Consider the following 18,830-nt stretch of genomic DNA (forward strand, 5'->3'; position numbering starts at 1 on the left):
GCCTTTTTCTGATATCGGCTTCAGGCACAACCGCCATTTTTCCTTTTCTCGCCAAACATGCACGTCCTCGTACGGGTCCCTTGAGAGGCGCGTCTGGTGTCGTTTGTATCGACGCATCATTTCGAATCCATCCCACTTGGCGCGAGCTCGGGGAAGCTGGAAATTTGACAGGGCTAACATGCACCATCACGGGGGGTCGTGTTTTTAGAAGGCCCCGGACACGTTCCATTAGACATTCCATAATAAGCGAAGCTTGCTCGAGATCCTGGACACGTCTATCGGTGTGCAATGGGCTTATGCCCAGCACGGTTTGTTTCTCCGTCGGGGCCGGCCACGTGCAGACCTCATTCAATGGAGTCGACTGAAGTTGTAGACTTGAATGCTCTCCAGACATTTTATAGTACCTACTTCTACTGTACTCGTACCTTGAATTTGATGGAGGTGGTGCTCCACTCGCCTTTATCTGCGGGCAATATATGCCGCCTCAGCTAGCAAAAGTAAAAAGCTCGGTACGAAATAGTCGTCATTAAGCTTTTCCGCATCTCTGCCAGAGTGCCTAGACATTTGCCGCTTGTAACTGCGCACTGCAGGAGAGGATGGAGCAGTGGCTGGCACCAGCTCAGTTCTGTCACGCGCAATATGGAAATGGGTCTCTGGCCCCGGGGAGCAGAGTGAGGCCCGATGCTCGGCCCAAAACAAACAACAGCAAGACAAGGCCCAAAAGCATGGCCAGAAAAAATATTCAAGTTTGCACATGTCAACATCAACAAGAGGTTGCAACATCAGGCCACCGCACTACGACCCGTCAGCTGAAGACTTGATAGATGCAGCGGCCGAGTCGGCGACCACTCACCGTCTTGGGGCACAGCAACGAAGCAGAAAAAAAAAGTCATGACGATATTATACATTGGTGTCAATGCCGATTCTGGCTGCTTTGGGCGGTGCACAAGCCACAGTTGCACCAAATATCTGGCCTTGGCGCGCCTGAATGTGTGTGGGATATGTAATGAATGCATATGCATGAGGCACTACTCCGCATTGGAAGCGACAGGGGGGGCTTATCCGAAGAGCGAGTACAGGAACAAGCAGCTTTTAACGTTGAGGCTATTGCGCATTCGCAGGTGGTGGTGGTGTTTGCTGCATACCTCGACATCTGATTGATCTCATATCGCAGCAGACGGAGGACGCCGTGCGCAAGTCGTGCGCGCCAGGCCAGGCACCAGCAGCAGCAGCGCTCCGCAAATCACAAAAAGAAACATTGGACGGATGGACGTTAATTGCCAGTGCTGTTCATCACCAACATCAAACCGCTCCGTCGCCGAATCCAGGCCGAATCCCTGCTGCGTGGAAGTGCCACTTGGGAGGGAAAAGGGGGTTCCGGGCGCCAAATCTCAGAGCGTACAGCACTTGTGGCCATTCTCGTACTACCACGACCCTCGTCAGCAGGGACACCGCCTTTGTCAGGACAGGACCGGAGGCACGCACGCACGCACGTTTGATTGATGGGAGCAATCAAACCACTGCAAAAGAAATTGGCTGTGCTGTGCTGTGCTGTGCTGAGCTGCCCGTCCTCGTATGTAGGGAGGAGGAAAGTGTGTGCGCATGTACAGTACGGTAGGTAAGGTAGCTGTGAACAACTCCAATTAGTAAAAGTACCTACAGAACAAGTACACCTACTGATCGGAGACTGTCTCGTTTGGCATTGTGTTGTTTTGGAACCGCCTTGCCTCGTCGATACGTCTCCAATCCTTTTTTGCGAGGCAAGGCACAGTCAGGTATAAAATGCGTGCACAAGTATTTAGGCGGGATAATAATCGACAATCCCCCCTATCGCGGTGGTTTTGTGCAGATTTCGGGGGATGTTTGTTGTGTGTTTTGTGCGCGTCGATTATCCCCTCGCATTGCAGTATTCGAGCTCGCAAACACGACCCTGACGCACACACGTCCCCCGTACCGCATCCGCGGGATACAACACGCATCGCATCGCATCACATCGCATCGCATCGCAGCCCAGCGCTTGAAATGTTATGTAAACAATTTACGATACAACCGACAACTCGAAGCAAAAGCCTCCATCTTGCACGGCACCCCCCTCCCACTGCCTTAGCCTACGCCTACTGTACACCTACAGCACAGTAAGTACCGTACTACAACAACCACTAACACCGCAACAGCTACGCACCCCCTCGGCCTCACTCCCCCTGTAGCCGTCCAGCCCACACACTCTCTCGTGGACGCGGTCACTTCAGGCAAGGAAGAAGAAAAAAAGGCACAGGACCTGCGAGAGCCACTGGGGGCCGCCGGCTGGGGCTCTGGAACCACTGAACCACTGAGGAGCCCAGCAAGGGCCAGGCCAGACCCGGACGCTTCCCAGGTTCCATGTTCCATGTTCCATGCTGCGTGCTGCTCCACGCTACGAGCTACTGTACCCGTACTGTACTGTACTTTACGTACCAGGTACGGAGCACAGGTGTAGCCGCACCGGCGCCGTCCTGCCCTGCTCGTCGTGTACTCGCTACCTGCCTCGGCCAGTACCTCCATGTACCCGACAGGGGCCGCGGCGCTGCTACAGTAGCAGCTTGCAAGTGTACTGCCCCAAGCGCGGTACCTGTCGCACGGGGCATGTACTCGTACTTGTACCGGGCGCATGTACCCAGTACACAGGTACCTCCAGCACCGCTCAGCTCGTACCCTCACCCGCTCCTCTCGCTGTGCTGTGCCTCTACGGAGATTCCCTAGCTTTCGCATTACAGATTGGCCTGTCCAGTTAAAACTACCTCTCCTCCAGTCCTCTCTCTTTTCTTCCTCCTCCTCCTACCTCTTATCCCACCTCTCTTCCTCCCCTCTCTCTCTTCCCTATCCACTCATTCCCTCATCCATTCCACCGCTTCCTCTGCCGACCCTTAGAGTAGGTCGAAATAGGAGTTTTGGCCTTGGACTGAGGAGAATCGAATCCCCGACCGGCTACCGCTTGAAGACGAACTCCCCCCTTCTTCTGCGGCCTCTTATACAGCAACCAAGGAGAAGCTCCGAGACGGAAGAGAGAGGAGAGGAATAAAAGTGAATCAAGGACTGGTATTTTTTGTTTTATTCACTGGTATTCTTCTATTCTTTCTTGCTCCTCGTTGTTTTGTGCCTGCGCTTCGCCTGGCCCTTCTCTTGCCAAATTCCTTACCTTTAGCGACAAGGAATTTCCTCTGCTCCTGGCTCGCCAACCTTTTTTTTTTTTTTTCTCGCCCTTTCGTTCTCCGGCCACTCACGAGACGATATCGAGAAGGATAAAGAAGAAGAAGAAGATTTTTCTTCCGAGACTGCATCGTAGACAGGCCCCAATTGCTTTGTCTCGATCAATCGCCCAGTTTCGGTGCTGAAATCTGCAAGATTTGGCTGTTTGGTGGATCTGACTTCAGTTCCCCGTCACCTTTTCTCGCCAGCTTCCGCTTTTAAAGAGTCAGCCTCTTGACAATTTTCCACTCACCACCTCGTATGATTTAATCGTTACTTCCCACCGCCTTTCGGTGTCCTCCAGGTTCAAGGTGCTCAAGTGTGACAAAAGGTAAGACTTTTTTCTCCTTTCTTGCTTCGCTTTCTTCTCCTTCTCTTCCCTCCCATCAGCCTCGAGCATCGCCAGTATCCGCAGCATAATCTAATCTTCTGATGTGCGCTCCCTTCGACAGCTGCATACCCGAGCCCGCTCTCCGCATTCTCAGCATTTCTCCACAGCTGCGCTCGACCATCATTCGGTGCATTGCTCTGCGGGAGACGTTAACTCGTTGATCCCGCCAATTGCCCGAGGTGTCTCATTGACTATCCTGTCCCTTATTTCCTCGTACGTGGCGGTAAGAGAGACCTCCCCCTGCTCGGTCCATCGCACCCTCGTGCCAATCTATCTTGCACCTCCATGCCAGCCAACCCCCCATTCAGTAAAGGGAGCGAAGCGGCCCAGCTCAGGGGAAAGCCCTCTTGCGCCGCATCATTTTCCGCCTCCATGTCTTGCGATGGCACTTCTATATCGGGCATTTTTGACTAACTCCATTGGTTTTTACTAGAGCTGTCGAGTTGGTCCCCTTGGTCCTTGAACGGCGCCCCTTTTCCCCCGGTCCCTTTTGCGTTTTCGATTGAATATCCAGTCTACATGATCCCGGATTTCTTCCCAGCCACAGTCACTCTTTTCTATTGATTTTTTCACCACGCTCCTTAATATCTTAATATCTTAATTCCTAGGGTGGCATTCACTCCTTGATACACCCAAGGCACGCTCTTTTTTTCAATAGTCTCTCCCACTCAAAGATTCCTGGAGAACTTGCCCGTCGCTCTTTTAGACATATAATCACACACCGACAAAAAAAAAACTAATTTTCACAACTCGTTCGCCAACCTCGTCCGACATCATGGCTTACGCTCAGCCTGACGAACACTTCTTCATCGAGGATGAACCCCAGTCCAGTACCCGAGCCCGGGAGACCGCCAAGATGCTCGCGCGCAGCCGACAAGACACCATTGCCTGCGAGCTCTCTCGTCTTGCTGGCGAAGAGTACCTGGGGGATATCATGACGCATATGCGACATATGGAGGCATGTTGACCTCCAAAGCCTAGACAAACAATCTAGCCTTGTCTTCCTTCTTGCTCTCTTTTAGCCTGCTAACACTCACATAGGAGGAGACTCTTCCCGATGCTAACCTCATCGACATGCAACGTGAGATCCAATGGTTTATGCGCCCCTACCTCATCGACTTCCTCATCGAGGCCCACGCCGCCTTCGCCCTGCTGCCCGAGACGCTGTTCCTCACCGTCAACCTGTTGGACCGGTACTGCTCACGGCGTGTAGTATATAAGCAACACTACCAGCTCGTTGGGTGTGCCGCTCTCCTCATCGCGGCCAAGTATGGCGACAAGAAGGACCGTGTGCCTCAGATTCATGAACTCAACAACATGTGCTGCGGCCTGTATGATGCTGGCATGTTCACCCAGATGGAGATGCACGTCCTCAACACTCTGGAATGGACCATTGGCCACCCCACTGTCGACTTCTTCACCCAGCTCATGGTTGCTGAGGAGCAGGACGACAAGGAGGTGGAGCACATGGCTGCCTACCTTTGCGAGATTGCCTTGTACCATCGCGATTTTGTTTCGACAAAGCCCTCGATGATGGCCCGCTCCTCATTGGCCTTGGCGAGAGCCATCCTTGGAAGACCCGAGGTCAATGACGGCGACTGGGACCACACCGAGAACCTGACGCTGTTGACCCTCTCTCAACACCTTAACCAGCCCTCGCCAACCCTGGCCCGCAAGTACTCTTCATCGTCCCTGTCCAAGGTGTCACAGAAACTGGCCGACTTCATGGCCGAGCAGGCTGCGATGGCCAGGCGCCAAGCCAACCCCCAGTCACCGCCTGCCGAGCCTCCCTCAAGACACGCCGACATCTACAGCACCCCACAGAAGGGCCATGGCCACGGCGCTGCTACCGGTTTCGACGGCTACCTGACGCCTCCCATTACTCCCGACAACGCCTACGGAAACACGGCAAAGGTGGACTCGTACCACCAACTGCCGCCCCGATGCCCCGTTACGCCAACTCCCCAGAGCCATTCCTCTACATACCCCCAGCACGTGCAGCAATATGCTGCCTTTGTGAACCAGCACGGAATCCACCAGCAATAGGAGCCTTGGTGGCGCATACGTTTGGCATAGTCGTCGATTAATTCAGTACACCGCTTCTTCTCTTCCCTCTTGTCCATATTTGCTTATGGATGAGGGGGGGAAATGTTCATGTTTCAAACTTCGAGGTCATGGCTTTGGACTCAACCTCTTCCAAGCAATCACATTCAACCTGATGGTCACTCTCAGAATGATCTGTCTCATATCTACGTCATGGCATTTAGCGATTGATTTTAATTCCTCTTTTTTTTCTAGTTTTTTTTTATTTATTTATTTCGCAATCAAATTTCTCAGCAAGTCTTTATGGCACCAAAAAAATGGAACGCGGATCATACCCCATTTTCCTCGAGTCGTTTTTTATTTCATTTTCAGTTTCTGCGCTTCTGGGCACTGTGCGTGGTTTCCACGGGTATGGGAATCACGCTTATCCAGGAGTTGCGCGCCCCCGATAGAAAGGGGGGGTTTCTATCTTGTGGTGGATATAGTATTTGAGGGGATAGAGGAGTTGAAGGGGGATTTGGCCAGCCTTGAGATGGGGGGGGAAAGGAACACTAAAGAATGCAAAGTGGCCCCTGAAGAAAATCGTCAAGGATACCACGGAGCGGAGGGGGGGGAGCAAGAAGCAGCCGGAAGTTTTTGTTTTATTTTTTTCACTCGACTTTCGGATCTAATCTCTACTTGGCATATGGGAGGAACATGAGCCTTGTTGCACGCAAGGCAAAATTGGTGTATAATTCTTTCGAACAGCAGATGGGAAACGGCGGACGGATTAGCGCTCAGGCGCAGTGATACCCATCGCTCTCTTCCGGAAAGAAGGGATTGGACAGAGTGCTTTGCCGCCTGCTTGGTCGATTGAAGGCGTCATTGAAGGTTAGCCTCTCAAATACCCCTCGGCCTGTACATATAAGGTAGTGCGAACAGGCACAAAAAAAAAGAAGTAAAAGTTCTTTGAAGCAGTGCGTGTGCTTTAGTGGTTCTGGACAAGTGGTAGGCGCCTGTTTGGCCCATCTTGTATGTAACGTGGTACAGCTAGTTGTGTGGTAATCTTTCACGCCTGCACTGGCGAGTGATGACGAGAAGACTAGACTCCTTTCCTCCATGCTATGTAAAGTGATGATGATGTTGATGATGATGCTGACTCGTAAGGAGGTTAACAAGCCAGACGGCAAGTGAGCTGAAATGCAATTTGGACATTGATCGGTATCACAGGTGACAATGATGCTCCTTTTCCCCCAACACATCCTCTTCTACAGCCATTAATCTCGGCGAATTTGGAGTTCGGACGCAACCGGGCCGTTGGTATGCGCCAAGATGAGCGGGTGGTGAATAGTTTGATGAGGGCAACACTCGGGGAATGTCGCGAGATGACTAAGCTAGTCTACAAACGGGAGGTGCTAAAGGCGTCAAGGCGTGTTCAATTTCAAAGTTGCATACGAGTACATGTAATGCAGTGAGATGGTTCCCCCTTTGCGTTTCGTAATTAGGCTAGAAGGGAGAGGATGAAAGAAAGAATAGAACGAAAGTAAGTGTATTAGGGTGAGTATGTGAATTTTTTTTTTTTTTGGTGGTTGGGGAATTAATTATTGGATTTTTGGGAGAAATCGGTGAGGTTGGTGGTTGAGCTTGAAAGGGGGGGAGGGAGAGAGAGGGAGAGTGATGGAAGAGGTTGGTGGATAAAGGAAGGCGAAAAGAAAGAAAGAAAGAAGAAAAAGAAGGTTGGTTGTGTGTGGAGTCGTAAAGGGAGGAAATATTGGAACAAAGGAAAAAAACCAAGATGCACGGGATGTGGAAGTGACGTGGGATGAAACGAAACGAGGTTGGTTTTATGTGTGGTTTTTTTTTTCTTTTTGTTTCGTTTCTACAGAGAGGTTGGTGGCGAGTGGTGCCTTTGATGTTTGAGGTTCTTTGACGGTATTGCTTTTTTAAGTTTGAGGGATAATTGGATTCGTCTGTAGGGAATGAGGCAAGGGAATGTTTGGTTTGATGTAAGGGTTGAGTATGAGATCTGTGCTTTTTTTTTCCCTTTGAGGTTGAGTGATGATGTTTTGGGTGAATGGGGTGGATGGACGCTATTTTTTCTGTGTTAGGAGGTGGTGAGTAGTTGGAGGGGAGAACTTCTTTGAAGTTTCATGGCTTGCGCTTATTTTTGGGTTGTGTGGTTGGTTATGGGATTCAGTATGTGAATACTATGTGCTTTGATTGCCTAGCAGATGGGCTTCTTTCGTGATATCTTATGGTGTAGATGGTGTCGTGGTGAACCGAGGTGAAGCTACCCTGGAGATGAATGTTTGCGATGTATCGTTGCCACGTGCAGCAATTGCTTTGTGGATGGTTTCTAATTGGCGGAACTGGTATGTAAGCCAAGAAATTTATTGTGCAGTGCATGAATAAATTGTACGGAGATGATGCATTATTTGGCATAATAGTGCACATGTTCATTGTTCACAACGAGACATCGCGGCAGGAGCGATGATACATACACGTACCTGCAATCTATTGGCGAATAAAAGTTTTTTTTTTTTCTTTTGGGAGAATCCATGAATTGAAACTCACACAGCCTTCTTCTACATTATTGACGGCAGAAGAAAATATTTACGTATACCTTGCTTGGCGAGAGGCGCATGCCTGATGTCTTCTTACGGCGCACGATGTTGAAGATGCCAAACGGCCAAACACCGGCAATGATCGAGCCGTGCTGGTATAGCAGACCGCATGGCAACACATCTGAGGCTTCTAGAACACAATTCATTTATTCTCTCCATGCACCGACATGAACAAAGGACCACCACTGTCTTTGGTGGCCAAATTTAGATCGCCCAAAACACCTTTGTGCTTTCGCAATGTCCGGAATAGGCCACTCAAAGAAAGACTTGCTGTCCTCAAAAACAGTCTCCTATCCTGAATGCTGCAAATAATGAGGATCAAATCCATCATTGATCGATTTGTTTCTCTTCATTTTGAACATATATTTTCACTTAAACGTGTTGAAGGAGCAGTCCATACTTGAACAATTAACAATATCCAATGTCGACTTTTACACCAGGCACCGAGGTGCAAGAGATGGAACTTGACCCGTCGAATCTAACAATTCGACTTCAAGGATCCGTAAACACAGAAAATGAATTGGTCGGCATTCTCCAGCTCGAGCTTTTGGATCGCGTCGAAGATATTCTAGGTAAGTCAGCCGTTTGCTGGCCTGGGTGATTGGATACCAGATCTGACCATCATTACCGTGTATAGAGAAGATACGAGATGTACTTTCGCGCAATTTCAACGAGTTACCATCGGAAGTCCAGCAGCTGGATGCTTCCAAGAGACCTGGAGATCTCTTACAGCGCTTGAACCTTATCGTGAAAGATCATGTTTTGGACGACTTTTTACAGCAGCATCCTTCCAGCCGCCAATTATTCTCTCAACTGTTTGGTTGTCGATATCCGTACCTTGAGGAACACAACCTAGGGGGCTCCGGAAGCAGTAATTTGACATCGAAAGACGCACTATCCGAGCGTGTAGATGCTTACAATGTCTCCGATTCACTTCACGATGAATCAGTTGGCAATTTGGCTACCACGAGGCCGCTGTCTCTCCAAGAACTCGAAATTGTGGAGAGAATGTACCAACATATCAACACCCTCCTGAGCAAGGAATCGGTTAGCAAAGCCATCCAAGGAGTACAAAACATGAAGCCAACACTCGAGGCGGCTACCGCAGAATGCTTTGCCAATTTATCGGATATCTCGCAAAGATTTCAAAAGGAATTCCAGAAGAAGATACTTGGTCAGACGCCTGCAAAGTCTGGAATCGAGCTGGAGAAAAACATTGGATTATCCAGCTCAAGAGAGGACACAGACAAAGATGGAGGCCTACGCGAGAGTATTAATGTCGAAGATGAGCTCGTAGGCAACACAAGTCAAGGGCCTGGTATTCCAATCACCCCCCGCGATTTAGAACTACAGACCTACAAGGGGTGGTATATCGAGGGTCCCAGGATCCAACTGGCCCGGGCCAAGAACTTCCTTGCCGATGGTGATATCAATCGAACGGCGGACTGGAAGCGCAAATGTGCAGAGCTTATGGATTACTGTGGCCATCTACAATCGAAATTTCAGGGCGAAGACTGGATCCATGACGTGAATGAAGTCCTCTATATGCTAGTAGCGCATAGGATATTTGAAGACTACTATTACGGAAAACCGCAGCTCATTGTCGACTTTCCAACGGACTTCTGGCCGAAGCGGAGCATGAGATTGCCCCAGCTGGATGGCCCCAATATCGAGTTTCGCGCTGAGAGCAGTCGGAAGCATGATTCGACGGGCCCTCGACGTCTCCTCCACGTTGACGTGGCGAGCGCACATGACCGGCAGTATGAGATGCCGACCGATGTCCTGAGAAGAGATTATCTCGAGCCATACTGGAATGACAGTGAGAAATACTGGGCGAGAGGTCCGTTTGCCGATGCCACAGAGCCAACAAACCTTGCAGCGTCCGAGAATGAAACATATGAAGACTGCATGAAGGGCGGCATGGCGAAGACAGCAAGATTCCTTGCCAGCAAAGACAGCTATCTTCCTCCGCATCAGAGTCATGACAGCGCCTTGCGAGTCAAGAGAGAGACCTTGGAAGGGTTTGCCCGGTTTCGCGGTGGCAAGCGGGCGGCGCTGCAGCAGTGCCTCAACATCTTCAATCACGACGAGAATCGAAAAATGTGCACCCCTTTGCGGGTTCTCACCCTTCCTGAACTTCCCGTGGAGAAGAAGCCGGACGCAGGCATCATCTACACTAACAAGATGCTGGCAAATCCACCTGAGAAAGAGTCGCGCGATCCTTGGGCTTATACCAGAGCCTATCAGTGGTTTAAGAAAGAGGAGCTGCGCTGGGCGCAATGGACGAGGGAGCACGTCACCAAGGAGTCGTTTTGCCACAAGCAACGGCTGCAAAGCGATAAGCCTGTCATGGAGCTTCCTCAAAACTGGAAGGGCCCTGTGCTGCCGGACCTGATGGACCGTGATATGAAAAAGACGTATGAGTTACTGCGACGCTGCCAGAAGATTCTCCAAGGTCTGAAACGAGCAGAGAAACGAGCACCTCGACATTTTATTACCAGGCTCTTGGAAGCTGTCGATATTGGCACGGCGATGAAACCAGTAACAAAGGAGATGAAGCTGAGATTCGGCGAGCACGAGTATGAATCAACTGATGGGACCACTTTTACTCTTGCCAATTTGCGGCCAACGGAGGCAGCGTGGCTGGAGTACATATGCCAGCCTTCTCGAAATCGCCCACAGGAGCCGGAAGAATCTCTTGGGAAGAGAGGAGAGATCATGGTATCCAGAGTGACGCAGATGATGCAGGATATCGACCCCTTTTCGCTATTCTGGGACACGGAACCCAAGACTTTGGACAAGTTTCTGAGGGAACTGAATTCCACATGTGGTGGAGAGGTGAAGAGATACGAGTTCACCGAGAAGGATGTAAAACAGCTGGCGCCAAAGCTGCGTGATTTGCAGATTCTGAAGTGAGTTTTCCTTCTCCTGTTATTATGGTGCTATGGGAGAGACTAACATAAGTAGGCTTTACAAGAATGAGGTGACAGGAGAGTGGATGTTTGGCAGGCCAGAGACAGAGTTTCATCCTGAAGACTTGGTAAAGTGGACGGATCATGAGCCTCAAATGCAGCTGTTCCCAGAGGAATATCCACCTGCTTGTTACACCTCGCAGATCGAACTTCAGAGTAACAATAAGGGCCAAATTCAAGACAGCGCATGCGAGGTTCCAGACAATATTGCTTCGACTCTGTTAACAGCATTCGCATCCGCTGAGGATTTTCACACTCATCCTGAGGATATGCCCCGAAGAGAAGACGTCCCCTCTCTTCAAGAATATATCAAGAATCCAGTGAGATACCCCGAGTGGCGGAAGAAGACGGCCAATTTCTTCTTTTGTTTGGGCTACCGCCTGGGCAAAACGCTCAGGGAGCTCGAGAGCCAGCACGAGGAAAACGAGAAGAAGCTGGGTGATCCCAAGACGCAAGAGTACAACCGCAACTTCCTCGACACCATAATCTCAGGCTGGGAAGACGACACCAAGAAACGTCCCAACGACCCGGCCAAGAATCCGGCTAATAAGAGCTCCTGGCGCATCACAATGACATATCCCGACGTGGTCAAGATTGCCGACCCGGATGCGTACAAAGAGCACAAAGATGCCTGGACACGGGACGAGTGGCCAACGTCGAAAGAGGCCTATGAGTTGGTTCGCAAGAATCTTTTGCGTGAGGCGCATGAGAACAAGACGATGCTGTGGCCACTGCATCTACCGTATAACAGCTACGCCACGAGATACAAGGTCGTAGACCCAACGATTTGGCAGAAGCGGCTTTTGGAAAAGACGGCAGAGATATGGGACAACAATGATCTAGATGCCGAAACAAAAAGATCTCGTGTCAAGGCCCTCAAAGCCCAGCTTCGGAAAGAAGAGGAGGAGGAAGAAAAGAAGCAAGACGCCCTTGCGGCGCAAAAGCAGAATCTAACGACGATGCGGCGCGAGCCAGTCTGGACATTTGGCCACCCATCGAGGAAGAAGCCCGTCCATTTGTTTTGGGACATTAATAACTGGCCGGTACACTTGCAATCTGAGAGTAGACAAAGAGTCATCAAATCCAGGGGCCCTGCGAGAAAGATTCCGGATGATGAAGCTGCAACTGATATTGGAGATGTGGCTGCTTTTGCTGAGGAGTTGGAAGATTTGGAGGAGGCGGCTGAGGTGCCGTTTTGGAAACGGGCAGAGCGGAGACACAAGTTCGTTCCTATGAGAGAGGAGTTTTGGATGGGAGACACGCCGTTGCAACGGAAGGAGTTTGAAGCCAGAATGAAGAGGAGTAAGTTTAACCCGTTGAGGAGTTGTTTTTCGAAGAATAAGGAGACAGGAGCAAAATGAGCTGACAGTATTCAAACACAGGACTCGCACCAGCACCACAGTCAAGAAAACGTACCTGGGGAGGCGCTCTCAAAGAAGCCTTGTTTGGCTCTTTGGCCAACGCCAACGACCCTGTTGCTGCTTCTGACGAGGACCTTAGATTGTCATCTGTGCCTCGACACTTGATTCCTCAGAGTCGACCGGCTAAGAGGCGACGTATCACGGAGCCGCTACGAAGTGCAGGTGAGGAACAGGAACGTGATTTGTTCGCAATAGCCAGAGGCGAGAAGAAACATCGTACAAAGTCCAATGTCCTTACGATTTATTCTCGAAGCATGTCCTTGGAGGCGGGTCAGGTTACGTTTTATTTCCCTGAGGCGAGGATTCAGGGTGAAGGAGGCGTGGGAGATGGGATGGAGGTTGATGAGCCCATGATCGAGTATGTGATGCCGGGAAAGGGGCGGTGATTGTGATTGTAGAATTGAATGTACTTTAATAGGTTGTTTTTGAATAGATTTCGGAATAGAATGGAGAATCTGGCTGGCTGATGATTCAACAATTTCAGATCTAGAAAGTTAAACCAAACTGCGAGAAAAGGTCAATACCAAAAGCAATAGATTTCACACAGGTCACCAAAGGCACGTTCTTAGGCGCAATATTGAAAGAAAGCAACGCCAGTTGAAAATTTTTATTTTCTCATTCCAGATCATGGCCATTTTATATCCTCATGACGCTCATGTCCGAAATCCTAACCGGCCAAACCATGCAATGAAACACAAGTTGTATCGTGACTCCGCGCACCGTTTCCAGTCCTCACCACTCCACAACCCACTTCTCTAGTATCGCTTGCCGTCCCTCAGGGTATCGGAGAACTCCTCCAGAGGAGATCGGATCAGCTTCGTCTCCTTCCACAGGTTGGGGGTCAGGAAGCCGTAGGTGTTGGAGACGGCAGAGAAGGTGGCCTTGAGGGTGTTCTCGAGGGTCTTGGTGGAACCGGCGGATGAAGAGTAGGCATCCTCGACACCGGCGAGCTGGAGGAATCGCTTAACGGCGGGGGAGGCGACAATGCCGGTACCACGGGGGGCAGGGATCAGCTGTTGCAAACGAATTCCATGTCAATAAACCATTCCCACCAACTCTCTCAAAACACACAGACGATGGAGCGGGTGATGCTTACGCGGACAGTGACGGAACCGCACTTGCCAGACTCCTTGCAGGGCAGGGAGTGAGGCAGACCGAGGTTGGAGCCCCAGTATCCTCTTCGGACGGGGATAACGCTCAGCTTGGCGATGATGATGGCGGCACGGATAGCAGTGGCGACTTCCTTGGAGGTCTTGATTCCGAGACCGACGTGGCCCTCGGAGTCACCAATGATGACGATGGCCTTGAATCGGGTGCGCTGACCGGCACGGGTCTGCTTCTGGACGGGCTTGATCTGTATTTCGTGAAAAAGCAATCTAGTTAGCGCAACTGTCCGTTTTTTGCAGCGCTCTCGCTCAAGATTCCGCTACACGCCTCCTCCCCATCCTCCGAGAGGAGCCCGAGCCAGAATTGAGCGTGAAAAGGGGGCGAAAGGAGGCAATCCGCACCTTCATGACCTCATCCTTCAGCTTGGGCAGGAACTGGTCGACAATCTGGTACTCCTTGATGGGCAGGGAGTGCAGGTAGATCTCCTCCATGCTGTTGATCTTGCCAGCCTTGACGAGACGGCCCAGCTTGGTGACGGGCTGCCACTCCTTCTCCTCAGACTTGCCGCCACGGCGACCACGGCCACGGCCACGGCCACGACCACCACGATCACCGCCACGGGCACCGCCCCGAGAAGCAAAACCACCGCCACGAGCTCCGCCGCGATCAGCCATTGTGAGGTTCTGGAGTTGTTGTTTTGTTGGGCGAGGGAGTTGGAGTCGGGATACAGACGATGCGCAGGATCGGCCCTGATGTTGTATTTGCTCGAGTTGTGGCCCTCGTACTGGGGGAACTTTTTCGCTGGCGGGGGTCTAGTACAGCTTGGGAATTTTTACGGGTGTGGTCTGGGTTAGGCGAGCCCTAACAGGAGTTGTGGGTCGCTGCCTCAATTGTTAGGCGAAAAACATGTGGGTCCCATGTGCTCGTCACCGAGAAGCTGAATAAGGCTCACCTTGGTGAGTCAGCACCGAAGCTGCATGTTACTGTCTTCGGGGAAACGAGGAAGCTTGAAAATATGAAAGCAAAGCTTGACTGACGGGTTTCAACATCACTGGACGGGAGGAGAATAAAAGTCAAAATGGAGAACTTGCTAATTTGTTGACACAATTTTGTTCTTGGCCGCGCAGCGTACACTGAGTTTCACCAGATTGGTTGGCATCAAAAAGTTGAGATGGCTGAGACCACGATATCGCACAAAGCAAAGAGCAAACACGAGCTGGAGAGACTCCGTAATTCAATATTTGTACACGGCCTGAGAGGCATAGTAATCATAGAAAAGAAAAGGGAGGGTATCGTGGCTCAAATAAATCGACAGCAAGCTGTACAAAAGTCTCCCTACTCCGACTTGATGATCAAGTTCTCTGATGGCTGAACTCGCTGAGCCCATTCTCTGTTTCTCTGTTAGTAAACAATCCCTTTTCTCGTAGGAAGGAAACAAAGATGAGGCCACTTACGTCCAACTACCATCGTAGACCCTTCTGGTGTTGGGGTATCCTGCTGCTTCCAGAGCAGTGTCGATGGCACATGCTGTCACGCCAGTTCCGCAGGTTGAGATGATGGGCTTGCTGGGGTCAACTCCCTTCTCCTCAAACAGCTGCTTCAGCTTATCGACCGGGAGGAAAGCCTTCGTTTCCGGATCCAGGACGGCGCTGAAAGGAACGCTGATGGATCCTGGCATGTGGCCGGAGGATAGACCTTCGCGGGGTTCGGGGTCCTTGCCCGTAAATCGGCCATTGGGTCGCGCATCCAAGATCTGGATGCCTTCTGCTCCCTCCTTGTTGGAGTCCAAAACTACCTCCCTAACCTCCTCAAAGCCAGCAACTCTCTCCGACGCAAGCTCCGGGATGGGGTACGGGTTGCACTCGACGTTGTATAGCTCTCCGGACTCGGTGGGCAACCCCTCAGCAACCCATTGCTTGAAGTTGTTCAGGATGTGCACCTTGGGGTGGCCAAACGCCCTGAAAGTCCATGCCACTCGAGGAGCACTAAAGATGCCGAGCTCCTTTGTGTCGTAGACAACGACAACATCCTCTCGTCGGATACCCAATTCGCTCATAGCGGCTGCGAAGCCTTTGGCATCCGGCAGCATGTGGGGGTATGGGCTGCGCTTGTCGATGGCCTTGTCTAGGTCAAAGAAGCGGGCCTTTGGGATGCGCTGCTCGCGGAAGACCTGGATGCCGGTCCTTTCATCGTTGGGGAGGAACCATGCGGCGCACAGGGGAATCACTCGGGGATCGGGACTGATCGGAGACGGAGGGTTCTTCTTTAGGGCCTCGTGGAGCTCTTTGGGAGTGACCAAGTAGGACGAGAGACTGCGTCTGGTCGACATGCTGGTCTGCAGGAAGCGGTTGCCCAGCCTTGGGAGGCCAATCCGAGCAGATTGGCCAGCAACAACTGAGGCCATCGAGGATGATGTGTTTGCGATTTAGCGCTGTTGGCCGCGTGACACGATCCGTTGTCTTCGCTCGTGGTCGTCGGTCGATGTGGATGGTTGTGCTTCACAGCTGCGCCGATATGGAAGTCTGCTTTATGCACGCCTCGTCCAGCTAGTCTCGATGGCCCGACCTCAAGCGACTGGCAGCGCAGCCATTGAATGTTTCTGGTGGAGATGAGGTTTGGATTGGATCATGGGCCCAGATAGTTGCGAAAGGTTGATTTTGGCGCTTAGTGGGGGAGGAGCTTGGACCATGCATGACATTTGCGATAAGCTGTACAGAGTAAGCTGCATGCACGACAACGGCCCGGAAATTCCCCTCGCTGGCATCATCACTCACTCATGCGCCAATTTAAGCCATTGGTGGCGTTTGCTCGCTAAAGCTTGTCAATTGGTTTATTGGTGATTGCATGGCTTTACACTTGATTGATCGCTGCTAAGATACAGAGCACTCGGTCCATCGTCTCCGACAGTCGACGCAGACCAATAGCGCCATGGCTCTCAGTCGGGCGCTGTATGGGCTGCCCATCCTGCTGCCAATCGCTGCCATGCTGCGAGTCTTAGCGACAATGACAGCTGTGCCTGGGCCTTTCATTAATGATGCTCAGCTTCAAGGACGATATACCCTTCAGAATGGAACTAGTGTTCCCATTCTCAAGAGGTTGTACGGAATCCCAGGTCTCGACGATGCGATTTCCCAAGTTGCAATTACTTTCTGTCAGCTAGTCTTCTACGACGACCCCAGAATGTGGTGGCAGAGTGCCGTTTTCCTCACCGATTATGCTGGTGTCACTGCCATATTGATGCTCGAGTCTCTAAGAAACGCCAACAGGGGAACTTTCTTTCAGACGTGAGACCGTGCTTGACCCAATGATTATCATACCTGCTAACTCTTTTGTGTTCTTAAACAGCTTCGCCGTGCCCCTGTTTATCGCCCAATTTGTGACTTTTGGAAACACTGCACCACTATACTTTTACTTTTTCTACGTCAATTCTCCATTGAAAAAGTATTCCACCGCCAGCGCCCGACTGATTGACGGAGCGGGTGTGCTTGCCATTCTCCCAACGATGCTTGTGGTCTTCTTCATCCCTCATCTCATATCTCTCTTTCACCCTGATTTGGAGACCAGACACTTGGCGAACTGGATATGGCAGGTTTACCCGGTATGGGGCTCAATTCTCCTTTTTACACTATCCAGTGTGATAAGGCTCTTCCTTGATGACAAAACCGAAGCTGTTAAACGCCGTGATATGACGGGCATCCGTGTCGTCGGGGGACTCATGATAACGCTTAGTGCGATGGCCTATTGGTATACGCTTCTCTTTTCCCCTTTGTCTGTTTCAGAAGCGTTTATACCGAAATATTTTATCGAGCTTCCCCAGGACACGTCAACGTCGCTTCTTTCCATCTTCCAGTATGACTACATTCTCTCTTTTACGTCAATCTTGCTTTGGCTGGCATATCACTTGGGAGATTTGAAGAGTGCTGGAATTTGTCAACTATCTTGGGCTCGAATCCTGCTTTCTTCTGTTGTCATTGGCTGTCTTGGTGGTCCAGGAGTGTTAGTCTGGGCTGGATGGCTTACGAGGGAAGAGATCATGGCATCAATGGAACACGCCAAGACTAGCTAGAATTTTACGTATGAGTAGATAAAAGTTTACGATAGTCACTTAAAAGAGAAAGCCTCCTTCTTCAGGATATAACGTGTGCCAACTCAAGCACTAAGTTGACCTCGAATTTCGCGAGTCTGAGCTTAGTCATGAGAGAGTGTGTTACCCTAGAGTCAACAAGGTACATAGAATTCTCCCCCAGGCAACGCAACTCCATCACGACTTCAACAACACAGCAGCCCCTGTGCATTACAACCTCTCCATGTTGTGAGAAATTCCTCCCCCTTTCATAAAGGGGCATTTCACAGTTCAACCATGAAAGTCACTATCAAGGAGTGGAATTCCGTCGCCACATGGCAGTGGGATATTCCTGAAGACGACGTCTGCGGCATCTGTCAGGTACACTTTGACGGGACGTGTCCCACCTGCAAATATCCTGGCGACGATTGTAGCCTATGTGCGTGAAATCTTTGGCCACATGGATTGCGGTTCCAGTGAAATAACGCGTTAACTGGTCTTGATAGTATCTGGAAAATGCGGTCATAATTTTCACATGGTTAGTGCTTCTCTGGTGTCTTACGAGGGTTGATGGCACTGACGTGAATGTAGCACTGCATCATGGAGTGGATTAAGCAGGAGTCGGCAAAGGGACAATGCCCTATGTGTCGACAGCGTATGTTTCTTCCCTTTTTGAGAACCCGTGAAGTGTGTGTATCATGCTAACTGGCTTGCTCAGCTTTCGAGTGGCAAGATCAAGCTAATGAGACGGATGGGCCCAACGATACTCCCATACCAACAGATTGAGGTAATGATGTGGGATAGAGACGAGGCTTCCGATACATTGAGCATCAGTGTGCCTGAAGATACACGTATACAAGTGCTAATATTATCAAATTGAAATCATTATTATTGTTCGTCATGTCTTCATGCTCTTACATATATACATGCATACATACAAGGCGTGCTATCCAGAAAGCTTCACAACCGGCCTGGGCGTCCTCTTCGTTATAATTCCATTGTGAG

The 18,830-nt window shown here is 50.7% G+C and overlaps 7 protein-coding genes across 7 annotated transcripts; 5 read left to right on the plus strand and 2 right to left on the minus strand.

Annotated features, from left to right (window-relative positions):
* Window positions 1–891: 891 nt before the first annotated feature.
* On the plus strand, window positions 892–2,739 carry TRIVIDRAFT_203903 (uncharacterized protein; the record flags this gene model as incomplete). Its single annotated transcript, XM_014097886.1, has 5 exons — window positions 892–990; window positions 1,175–1,573; window positions 2,132–2,135; window positions 2,175–2,374; window positions 2,458–2,739. The coding sequence occupies 5 exons, from the start codon at window positions 892–894 to the stop codon at window positions 2,737–2,739; spliced, it is 984 nt and encodes a 327-aa protein (XP_013953361.1).
* A 1,652-nt stretch (window positions 2,740–4,391) lies between these two features.
* Window positions 4,392–5,662, plus strand: TRIVIDRAFT_58878 (uncharacterized protein; the record flags this gene model as incomplete). Its single annotated transcript, XM_014097887.1, has 2 exons — window positions 4,392–4,541; window positions 4,658–5,662. 2 exons carry the CDS (start codon window positions 4,392–4,394, stop codon window positions 5,660–5,662), a joined length of 1,155 nt encoding a protein of 384 aa, XP_013953362.1.
* Window positions 5,663–8,683: 3,021 nt separating this feature from the next.
* TRIVIDRAFT_69162 (uncharacterized protein) lies at window positions 8,684–13,122 on the plus strand (the record flags this gene model as incomplete). The annotated part of the gene is made up of 5 exons (XM_014097888.1): window positions 8,684–8,834; window positions 8,900–11,174; window positions 11,230–12,536; window positions 12,617–13,013; window positions 13,089–13,122. The coding sequence occupies 5 exons, from the start codon at window positions 8,684–8,686 to the stop codon at window positions 13,120–13,122; spliced, it is 4,164 nt and encodes a 1,387-aa protein (XP_013953363.1).
* Window positions 13,123–13,234: 112 nt separating this feature from the next.
* On the minus strand, window positions 13,235–14,533 carry TRIVIDRAFT_83432 (uncharacterized protein; the record flags this gene model as incomplete). The annotated part of the gene is made up of 3 exons (XM_014097889.1): window positions 13,235–13,668; window positions 13,752–14,009; window positions 14,164–14,533. 3 exons carry the CDS (start codon window positions 14,434–14,436, stop codon window positions 13,411–13,413), a joined length of 789 nt encoding a protein of 262 aa, XP_013953364.1.
* Window positions 14,534–14,836: 303 nt separating this feature from the next.
* On the minus strand, window positions 14,837–16,364 carry TRIVIDRAFT_90308 (uncharacterized protein; the record flags this gene model as incomplete). The annotated part of the gene is made up of 2 exons (XM_014097890.1): window positions 14,837–15,152; window positions 15,217–16,364. 2 exons carry the CDS (start codon window positions 16,164–16,166, stop codon window positions 15,098–15,100), a joined length of 1,005 nt encoding a protein of 334 aa, XP_013953365.1.
* A 476-nt stretch (window positions 16,365–16,840) lies between these two features.
* TRIVIDRAFT_136525 (uncharacterized protein) lies at window positions 16,841–17,792 on the plus strand (the record flags this gene model as incomplete). The annotated part of the gene is made up of 2 exons (XM_014097891.1): window positions 16,841–17,046; window positions 17,108–17,792. Coding segments are annotated over 2 exons (891 nt in total), but the record flags the coding sequence as incomplete, so codon positions are not given.
* Window positions 17,793–18,122: 330 nt separating this feature from the next.
* TRIVIDRAFT_81201 (uncharacterized protein) lies at window positions 18,123–18,719 on the plus strand (the record flags this gene model as incomplete). The annotated part of the gene is made up of 4 exons (XM_014097892.1): window positions 18,123–18,264; window positions 18,332–18,363; window positions 18,417–18,480; window positions 18,544–18,719. 4 exons carry the CDS (start codon window positions 18,123–18,125, stop codon window positions 18,609–18,611), a joined length of 306 nt encoding a protein of 101 aa, XP_013953367.1.
* Window positions 18,720–18,830: the final 111 nt, after the last annotated feature.

This window comes from Trichoderma virens (assembly GCF_000170995.1).
Source record: "Trichoderma virens Gv29-8 chromosome Unknown TRIVIscaffold_84, whole genome shotgun sequence".
Taxonomy (NCBI): Eukaryota; Fungi; Ascomycota; class Sordariomycetes; order Hypocreales; family Hypocreaceae; genus Trichoderma; species Trichoderma virens.